The sequence below is a fragment of the Lathyrus oleraceus genome, chromosome 6 (genome assembly GCF_024323335.1).
Source record: "Lathyrus oleraceus cultivar Zhongwan6 chromosome 6, CAAS_Psat_ZW6_1.0, whole genome shotgun sequence".
In the NCBI taxonomy this organism is placed as follows: domain Eukaryota; kingdom Viridiplantae; phylum Streptophyta; class Magnoliopsida; order Fabales; family Fabaceae; genus Lathyrus; species Lathyrus oleraceus.
The window spans coordinates 272,201,050-272,211,589 of record NC_066584.1 but is presented as its reverse complement, the minus strand read 5'-3'; the positions used below and the strand labels follow the sequence as shown (position 1 = coordinate 272,211,589).

Genomic DNA, 10,540 nt, shown 5'->3' with positions numbered 1-10,540 from the left:
TTTTATTTGAGGTTTCTTGTACTCTTGTTTCAGAATTTATGAATTTGTTCCCTTTTACCTTCATTTTTTCTATTATCAAAATTTTAAAAATATAATTATGATAATGTGATATTTGGTGGGTCAAATTATTTTATATACACTTCAAGACTCTTCAAAGTAATAGAGAGAAAATAAAAAGAATCCCTAACTAAGATAGCCCTGTAAACTGGCAGAGATTCATAGTTTGACAAAATACAATATCAAATTTGAGAGTGATAAATTCAATCGACGAGAGGAACATGTGCCACATCTAATCACTTAATAGATTTAGAGGTTTGGAAATCTAATCACAAAATGCAAAACATTTTTCTTCTCACTTTAAACAAGTACATGAAATACAATCCTACGTTTTAACTTCTTACTCATAGGCGTAGATTCTCACTCAACACAACTCCGGTGATTGAATGTGATGACGATCTCGAATAGTGTTCCAGCAATGACAGTACCCTGGCAGCTTTTCTCCTTAGGTGGCCGTCCCCGTATACATTCATGCCGGTAAGATGGAATAGACGTAATCTAGTCGTTGATCCATAGTATTCAACCATTTCCTTTGAGACAAACACTTTCTCCAAGAGTCCAAGAACTTCTGCCTTAAGAGTCCAAGAACTTCTGCCTTAAGAGAATCACTTCCCCAGTTTAAAATTTTCAATATGGGTCTCATTGCATTCGACTCGTGCAAAACGCGAGCTCCTCTCTGAGGAAAATCTTCTATAACCAATGTGCACGAGTCCTCTCTGAGGAAAGTCTTCTATAACCAATGTGGAAAGTGTCTGTATGGCTTCATAAGCAGTTGCATGAACCTCCTCTTGTAACAGCTTAATCAAGCCAGGTAGTGCATTTGCTTCCAAAAGACAAAATGTGGAATTCACATTGCAAACACTTCCGTGTGCCGAGCATAGAGGAGCTTGTGATGATCGAAAACACCTGCAAAATGATGATTTTGAAACAACTGTGAGCTTTGGAGTGCTCATGGAAAGATCACCAATGAATGCTGCTGCTCTTGCCTTTGCTGTCATTGAACCAGTGTTGAACTTGCCTCCTTAATTAATCATGAACAATTAGCATACCATCATAATATATAATTTCAATACATGAAAATAAGAGAAAAATATATACCAACTATGTTAATTAATTAAAAAAGTCAATAATTGGAGTTAAGGATCCTCATAACCCATCTCTCCCAATGAAAAATTCTTTGTATGCTATACAAATATCACATAATCATACATATCAAACCAATGGTGTTCATGGCCTTTAGCCAGAGGAAGACTCTCATAATTTCTTGACTTCACTCACCCTAGCTTCCTTCTGCCAATGTTATCATTCTTGTAGTTGAATCATATACCATCACAGTCGCACAACTGAGTCATAAATTTGGAATGTTAAATTAATGTCTATCATAAACTAATGAAATCACTTAATACTGCAAAAAATAGTTTTATACTTACTTCTCACATTTGACTTTGTTGGTTGAATCACCACTTGAAATTGACAATATAGTCCCAAAGAATGAGGTGTTTTCAGTACCACAATTAGGACATGGACCCTTTAATTAAAAAAATAACTATCTTAGTTCATGTAATGTTCAATTCAATAAAATCCAACATTGACACATTATTATCAAAACTATATACCTTCAAAATCAAGAAATCTTTAATGATTGCATTTGTAATTGACTGTGCTAACCACAGAATGAAAGGAACTGCAGCAAACCAAGTCAAGATGAAACTGAAAGGCTCTGGAATCTGCACTTAACAATTCACAAAACCTATTACAATCATTAATTATATCAAAACTATTGAATCTGAATAACTAATTAGAAATTAGAGATGCTAGAACAAGGAAAATGACGAGATATGTATATATACCGCTATCAGATAGTTGATCTCAAATCCAGTTACATCATCAAGAAAGAAGAACCTGATATTATAAAGAAAAGAATTAAAAAGAAGCAAAAATAAACCATGACAGAAAAATCGTCCAAATATTCTTCCACTCATGGATCGTGTGCTTCAGTGTCATACAGATTATGAAACACTGACACAGACTCGAACATCATACACGATAATGACATGTTAACACCGATGATAATTTTTGCTAATGTAATCGATTAAAAGAATGAAAGTTACTTACAATCCTAATGCAAGCACAGTTGCTGGAACTTTCAGTAACAATGCTTTGAAATAATCAACAGTAAGGTCACTATAAACCTATATATAAAAGACTATTAATTAGTAACAAATAAACACATAGCATATTTCAAAACATACATGAATCATATCATGAAATCCTATAGAAAATTATTCGCGGATTCTAACTTTAACCAAGTTTATTCGAACATGATACCTTTTTACTACGGAGACTGCACCGAGGACCTTCGGCCACAATTTCACTCCCTTCCATCTGAGAAAAGAAATCCATATAGAATCATTATCTCATATATAAGAAAAAGTCACAATTTTGTATAAGTTTCATGAAAATTGAAAACCTTTAGCTTGAGTTTTAATTCATCAAACTCTTTATCAGTCAAGATTGGATTTCCAGACACATAAGCAATAGATGCTTCCAGAAATTTCTGCTCAGAAGAACCTGCACAGGTAACCAATATTCAAGATGAAGACTCAAAAAAAAAAAAGTTGAAGTTGCACAGAATTTGAAATACATACTTAGCATTACAACGCTGCTTCCTTCCCACATGAGTTCTTCTTTGAGATTATCGAATTCTTCATTCGACATAGTAGCCTTTCCCTCATAGTAGAATGCCTATTCAATATAATTGCCAAGTAGATTAATGGAAGTTTCTCACAAGTTCATAACAGAAGATATAATAATGAGAGGAAATAGTTGAAAGGAATATATATATATACATACTTGAAGTGCTTGAAGAAATTCTTGTTCAAGTTCACCGATTGATTTCTTTTCTTTTTGGTCTATGCTACAATACTGTAAGATTTTACTGTCAACAACAGCATCTTCCTGTTGATCGGAGGTGGCTTTGGGGGGAAACTGGAATAGGCGGCGGCGAAGGCAAGAGTGGCACTAACAGAGGATATATTCCTCGTCTAACCAAATCGCGTTGTTACTTGATATCTGTGGGATCTGTGAACCTAAAGAGTGCACTGAGAGCATTTTCTTTTGCTTCCATTGTACCGTTTTTCAAAATGTTTATAATTGCATCAAGGCCACCTAAGTCAATTAATTGCATAGTGAGTTTTCGTTCGGATTTAGGAAGGTTAGCTAGTAAACCAGTAGCAGCTACTTGTACATTATTATTTTCGTCATTCTCAAGAAACCCAACTAAAGCTTCAAGTCTTCTGGGCCTGAAGAGGTATTCAACAACTCCTTCTGGTTCTTGTTGCGAGAAAAGAAAGAGAAGACTAACGGCAGTTTCCCTGATTTCTGAGTCAGAGTCATCAAGAAGGGGAAGAATTAGTGGTACACCGTGCGCGGCCAGAACCGCCTTCTTAACTAAACCTGTCTCAAACTTGCAAATGCCGAGAAGAGCGCGCAATGCAGGCTTCCGGAAGTACTGAGCTGAGTTAGGAAGCTGCTGCAGAGCTAGCAAATTGGTGATTATGTTATCTAACTCGAGTTGTTTCCCTTCTCCGTCAATAAAGAAACCATATCCATCAGAAGAAGAAGAAAGCTTCTCAAGGATTTCAAAGCATTTAATGCTAATGAACGCTCGTGTCCGAAGGGAGAACATTAAATCTAGGAGAATGGGGACACCTCCATATGCAGCAACAATTCCCTTATTGGCATGAACTCCTGCTAGTTTGACCAATGCTGATAAAGACAATTCTTTCGATTCAATGCTTCCGGATAGCATTTCTAGCAAAGGAGGTATAACTCCTTTCTCGCCAAGGAGTTTTAAATTTGATTCTTCCAAATTGAAATTGATTATAGCTTTAGCCATTGACATCTTGAAGACTCCAATCCTTAAAAATCAAATAAGGAAAAGTAAGGCACAAATGTTTTATTTGGAGCATAACACAGCAATAAGACAGAAACTAAAAGAAAAGACTTCCCATATGCAATTACGTACACCATGAAAAGAAGAATTTATATAAACATTTCCCATGAATCAACGCAACAAAGACGAACTGGAAAAGAATGTCTTGCTACCTTGAATCATGCGATCAACAAGTGCTTTGCACCAGCCAAACTTAGCAGCACAGCAAATGTTTTCCTCGTCTGTTTCAAAAAGCTCCGTCAAAATCTTTTCTGCAGTTTCAATTGAATCGCTGACTGGTCCATTTAGAATGGTAACAAGGTAATTAACCGTGCTGGGATGCTCAGAAAGTTTTTTGCAGAAACTTTTATTCCAACCAGAACGGTCTTGAAGCAATTCATAGAGCAAATCAACTGCTTCCTTTATTACTCTAGAGTCATTGTGTAAGCAGGAAATAATGTATCGCCATCCTTGAGATTCAACCACTTTTTCCTGTAAAATATTATGCAAATGTCGAATTTAAAACTAGTTGAAGAATGTCTACATCTCAGTGCAGCATATGTAAAAAATTTATGCTCAGCTTAAATGAAAAATAAAGACTGTTTACCTTGTTTCTTGCATGCCCCTCAACAGCACCCTTCAAAGTAATCAAGATCTTCATCTTGACATCTATAGAATCAGAGTTCTCAAGGATGGAGATGATAATATCAGTAAGTTCTCCTATAGAAATCCAATCCTTATTAATCGAATTCTCTTTTATGAGAGTCTGCATCTGACTCAAGGACTCATGCAATAATAAGCCAGAATTAGATAATAAGTTTTGTGGCATATCCCAAAATCCACTCTACCCTTCACAAAGTTCATCTAGGTCACTAACCTTAATCATATGCACAGCCTTACAGACATTTCACTTCATCTGCATAATTATGGTCCAATACAAGAGGACAGGTATCTTGGATTCCAAGTTTTGTGCTTGCACCTAGTGGGAGCTAGGTTTTCTCTCCAGCTAAAGGTGGCTCATCAATCAAATCCTAAGTGGAGGTAGCTCTTGATGCTTATGCATTGTGCCCATTGTTGAAGACTCGACTATGACTTCTTGATTAGGCAAAACCCTAATTTGGGGTACCCATCTGGTCATGGTCCATTATGGAAGTTTAATGGGTTTTGTTTAGCTTTCACTTCATGGTCTTACATGTTCATCTTTTGCTTGATAGTATTCATTGGTTCAAGTCCATTTCCATGGCATCATAACTTGGTTCAATTCATTCATGACATGTCATCTAGTCATTTCCTTACTCCTAGCCCATAGCTTGTTCATGGTTTGTTTTCATCTCATCTGGTCATTTCTAGTGCATAGTTTTCCCATGACATAACCATTTCCATGGCACCATAACTTGGTTCAATTCATTCATGACATGGCATCTAGTCATTTCCTCACTCTTAGCCCATAGCTTGTTCATGGTTTGTGTTTATCTCATCTGGTCATTTCTAGTGCATAGTTTGTCCATGACATGACCATTGGTTCATGCAATCCCAGTACCCATTGGTTATTGCTAAGGCCTAAGGTGGTTCATCTAGATCTTATATCATCCACATCCACTGTCTAGGTCATATTTATTGCCTGTTTATCCATGTTAAGATGATCCACCAAAGTCTTGTTAGTCATTATTCATTGTATCAACCATTCAAGTGTGTTGATTTTAAAAGGTTTAGGTTTGATTATGCGGATGGTTCATTCAAGTCCATTTTCCATTCAATTCATTCCATTTTCAATACCATAGCTTGCTTATTAAAGTCATGCTCATTTCAATGTATTCAATTCGTTTCAAAATCAATCAATTTCATTTGAATGCCATTCAAAATATATCAATCCATTCATTCGTAGAATATCCATCACAAAGCAAAGTGTCCAAAACATGAAAAATTACATAAAATAACAACTTTGACCAAATGTTGACTTTGGTCAACAGTTGACTTTTTGATCAACTTTGACCAAAGTCAACCCAATCCTAAAAAAACCCTAAAATCCCAAATCCTTATCCTAATCTTGACCTTGATCTCCCATATCCCATTTTTTATCTTGGATTGGCCAATTAGGCATGATGCTTCATGATCCATTTTTGTTGTCATGAAATCTTATTTGTCCACTACATGAAGCCATGACCTACATGAGCTGCAAAAGGAAACAGGGAAACAACCCACAACGTGAAGCAAGTCAGTATGGATACACATGCACATCAAAACCAAGGCAATGCATAACATGGGGTTACACCTAATATAGAATGAAATACATAACCGTGAACCATATAAAGCAATTCTACATGAATCCAAGCCTAAAACTGCAAGTTACCATTAAAATTCACAACGAATAAAGGCAAGATGAAACAAGGTCAGAGTTGAGCAGTCAACAATTATGCAATGACACACAATAGGCAACCTTGTTACATATTTTCACAGCAGGCTGAAATGAAGTTCATAATGCAACAAGCCATTCACAAATGCAAGTAGCTAAACAAATCATTCATGGGAATGCAAACCATACCTAGCATAGGAGCCATGACAACTCACCAAGACACAAACAATAATCCCGTTGAAACATGAAACAGGCTGAAGACATGAAACATCATGTTGTGGAAACCAGGTCAGAACCTGCAAAACCTTGGCCATCAGGACATGGACAGACCTATGGCATTGCATACAATCCCAAGCGGCATCCATCACACCACCAAGTGTATCATTGGCATACCTGCAATGACCCCCATAACAGAACTATGGACCTATAGAACACACATTATCATGTTGCAGCAGCCATAACAAGCCAAAGCAATGTCCAACACCAATTTTGCAAGGTACAATACCATCCCGTAGTGTATCAGAAACACGACCAAAACCTTACTGCAATCAATTAAACCCTGCAAGACCATATCAGAAATTGAAATGAGTCATACGAACCTATCATGTACTAGCAATGCCATGAGACCAAGGGCTCCTCTGCCAAGCCAAGCCATGTCAAACCTAACCAAGGCCACAACCTGCAACTGGTCAAAGGCCCACGGGCATCAAACAGACCCTGCAACAATGTTGCACAGCAATCCTGGCATAAACCTCTCATGGCAACACCACATCATCCTAACAGTAGTAAAAGCTAACATGGTGCATCAATTCAAAGCAACACAATTCAATGAAAATCACCTAAAACAACAGTGTATGGCATTCATTAAGGCCTGCGGCAGTCCATACATAAACATTACACAAGCATCATTACAACATGAGCTGAACCATCAACCTACAATAAAACAACAATCCACCTACAGACAAACCATAGTCATGACCTGCTTGTATCATGGCTGCATCATGGTAAGATCCTAGACCCTGCAGCACGAAATCTGCACCAAACCTATACTAAACCTGCACCACAAACACAATGGACAAATGAAGAGCTGCTGCCAAACACCAAATCAGTAGGAGTAGATATGCCTAAACCAAAGTCAGAATAGGAAGTGAAGCTATGGGACCAAATGACCAACCTGCTGTCAAGTCAATGCCATACCATAAACACCTGTAATCAATCACATGTTTAGTGGAGAAGGAATTCCAATTGTAAACAATGCTCATCAGATAATACAAATCATGATCTCATGCACTGTGGATCAACAACAACGCAAGCCATCAACAAACAACGGTTCCAATTATTGTGATGCACGTTGTTGTCCTAACCATTCAGAAATCCTCAGAAACATCATCAACACTGCACCAAAACAAAGAAACCAGTTAGTAGTAGCACAGACTGACTGACATAACATTAATCACATACTACCCTATCCAACTAACAACATCCCCACAACTCTAACCTAACCCATTACATTCCCAACCATAAAAATTCCAATCTTATACATTTAATTCAAACCAAAGTTCATGATACAATGACCTTTCATGTTTTCATTCCAAGCATACCATAAATAAGTATATACACCAACAGTACATTGCAAAACATAAACCATTCCAATTCACTACAAGCCATGATGCAATGCGGCATTAGCTATATGTTGGTCTTCGATGAGAGCCTGTGCAGGCTTGAACCAAGTTGTAAAGCACATACCAAATTCCAGATTGGACCTGCATCAAGTCAAGAATCACCAATCAAGTTCATCCTAACCTGATGTTTAACAGGACACAACAGTTCACCAACAGAGCAGTACCCTAGCAATGTTAACAATTTGATCTCTGAAGGCTCCACTGGCACCCCGACTGCCCTTGCTATCTCTTCGAGCATATCGTTCGCAAAAGCCTGATCTAATTTTTGCTCCTTAATTCCATGGTTCAACTTATCAACAATGTCAAGCTGAGATTGTGAAGCCTCAAACTCGGCCCTTTGCATCTCACTCTGTAGTCTGTTGACTTGATCAGAAATTCTTGATAGGACTTCAGTATTTGCAAGAGACAATGCAGCTAGAGACCTTCCGATATCCCTAATGACTTGTTCAACTTCCTTGACTATGTAACGACACTTCATAAGTAAGTAAAAACGGCCGCTGTTCCTGTACTTCTCAACCAAATTACTTGCTTGTTTTACATCTGATTCAAGAGACTCCAGAGCAACCCTTGCAGCTTGTGACTCATTCAGTTCCTGAAGCTGCAATTCCTTTAGGACTGGTGCAATATCAAGCAGGTGTTTCGAAAGAATATTAAAACTTTCTTTGTCGATAAGAACATCTTTTGCAGCATTAGCTGTTCTCACAACCTGGCTAGTTCAAACAGCCAAAATTGTACCTATCGGTATGAGTTCCAATCCAACCATGGTAAGCGGTTTGTAGTCTCTTGAATTATTTACTCAAACCGTATTTCTATTATGCAGAGTATGGAAGTTGAAACCACAACACCAAAAAATTGCTTCTCGTTTCCCTGCAATCAAATTCCTCTCATGGAGTCCTCTATGAAGCATAAAAATTTGAGAACAGCTCATTGAACTGAAAGAAGGGAAGGATAGAGACTAAAAGAGAATCATTCAAGCTAACAAAAACAAACTGAATATTGCATCTAAGCTGCAACCACTGCGATTCTAACATGCAGAGAAGAAAGGTGTTCCCATTGCTAGGTAAACAATAAGTTGGAAAAAAGAATAGAAAAAAAAACAATTAAATAGACTTTAAAAAATTGATACCATAACAACATATATGATATATCAACTAATAAAGAAGAGATATAGATATACAACCTTTTAAATAAAGAAGATGAACTGCAATAGCTTTGTCATTCACAGAAACTCATATCACAAATCCTTAAAGACTGAATGAAACAATAAATTATTATCTTTGCTCACCGGTAATCCCAAACTATCTATATGTCAGGAAAGTAACCAGGCAAAAGCTTAGAAGTCAAGTTGGTAACAATGTTGGCAATCACAGAAAATAGCAATTTGATCAAATACAGTGCTGTTGTTCGACAATATGAGAAAACAGTCCATGACTTCATGCAATGAAGAATTGATTTTTGGCGTGATAATGAAATTGCAAACGTTGACTCATTTACTTAATAACAATATGTTCCTTTCATTGCAGAAAATTTCATAATAAAACAACAGAAACAATTGAAAGAAGCAAAGATTCGTAGTTCACACGGTGTCCATTACAAACGTTTACTATTACTATTGCCAACCCACAAGAAGCATCAGGGGTTGTTCCTTTTGCGAGCTATCTCCCTCGCCATCTCTCTAAGCTCCTCTGGCGGTGGTGGCTTTTGTGTATCCTTGGGATATTCAACGTATGACTTCTGCAACATGATAACAAGAAAATGCAATTTAGAAGATGACTGTTTGGAAGCTAATTCAAACCAACTTTTCAAAATCTACTTGTAGCATAACCCTAAGTTTTGTGATCGTGAATTAAAGTAAGCGAATAAACACGATAAGAGAAATTGAAAAAAAGGCACACAGAGAGTGAGAGAGAGTGTGAGAGAGAGGGAGAGAAGTTACTTTTCCGATGAACTTGTGGAGAGTGTTGTCGGTATTGCTGGCATAAACGTACATAAGAACGATGGGTACAGTAACGTAAACCCCAAACTTAGCGATCTCTAGAATCCCCTTTGAAGTTCCCAGTGATGACATCTTTCCTTTCCTTCCACCAACAAACTCAGATCAAATCACACCTCTCAATTCAGATCAAACCATATGGGTGTTGCAATAACCTGACGTAATGAATTACGTTTTGCGGCGCTTTAGAATTGTCTATATATATATATCTCAGCTATGAACAATTATTATAAGGGATAGTGTGAACCACCACAGATGATTTCCTAATAAACAACCGCCACGAAAGATGGTATTTAGAAACGGTAGTACTACTAAAATTTTAAATGCCAACTCAACCTATTTTGCAACTCTTGTCTTTGCTATCATTGAACCAGTGTTTTTAGATTTACCTTGTTCGAATGACTCACTTTATATATATATATATATATATATATATATATATATATATATATATATATATATATATATATATATATATATATATATATATATATATATATATATATGATGTGGATTAAGCC

General features: G+C 36.8%; 4 protein-coding genes and 1 pseudogene across 4 annotated transcripts; all 5 read right to left on the bottom strand.

The window, feature by feature from the left end:
• Nucleotides 1–1,150: 1,150 nt before the first annotated feature.
• On the bottom strand, nt 1,151–3,078 carry LOC127095131 (PGR5-like protein 1A, chloroplastic; the record flags this gene model as incomplete). The annotated part of the gene is made up of 9 exons (XM_051033864.1): nt 1,151–1,400; nt 1,488–1,585; nt 1,674–1,784; nt 1,908–1,959; nt 2,173–2,249; nt 2,386–2,442; nt 2,528–2,628; nt 2,706–2,802; nt 2,911–3,078. Coding segments are annotated over 9 exons (825 nt in total), but the record flags the coding sequence as incomplete, so codon positions are not given.
• On the bottom strand, nt 3,072–3,955 carry LOC127092987 (uncharacterized). Its single transcript, XM_051031878.1, has one exon. It carries the CDS (start codon nt 3,953–3,955, stop codon nt 3,119–3,121), a length of 837 nt encoding a protein of 278 aa, XP_050887835.1. The 3' UTR covers nt 3,072–3,118.
• Nucleotides 3,956–4,123: 168 nt separating this feature from the next.
• LOC127095130 (uncharacterized) lies at nt 4,124–4,763 on the bottom strand. Its single transcript, XM_051033863.1, has 2 exons — nt 4,599–4,763; nt 4,124–4,483 (listed from the first exon to the last, which is right to left on the bottom strand). The coding sequence occupies exons 1-2, from the start codon at nt 4,761–4,763 to the stop codon at nt 4,124–4,126; spliced, it is 525 nt and encodes a 174-aa protein (XP_050889820.1).
• A 1,078-nt stretch (nt 4,764–5,841) lies between these two features.
• Nucleotides 5,842–9,200, bottom strand: LOC127092983 (uncharacterized; annotated as a pseudogene).
• Nucleotides 9,201–9,493: 293 nt separating this feature from the next.
• On the bottom strand, nt 9,494–10,340 carry LOC127092985 (uncharacterized). Its single transcript, XM_051031876.1, has 2 exons — nt 9,963–10,340; nt 9,494–9,760 (listed from the first exon to the last, which is right to left on the bottom strand). The coding sequence occupies exons 1-2, from the start codon at nt 10,092–10,094 to the stop codon at nt 9,659–9,661; spliced, it is 234 nt and encodes a 77-aa protein (XP_050887833.1). The 5' UTR covers nt 10,095–10,340; the 3' UTR covers nt 9,494–9,658.
• Nucleotides 10,341–10,540: the final 200 nt, after the last annotated feature.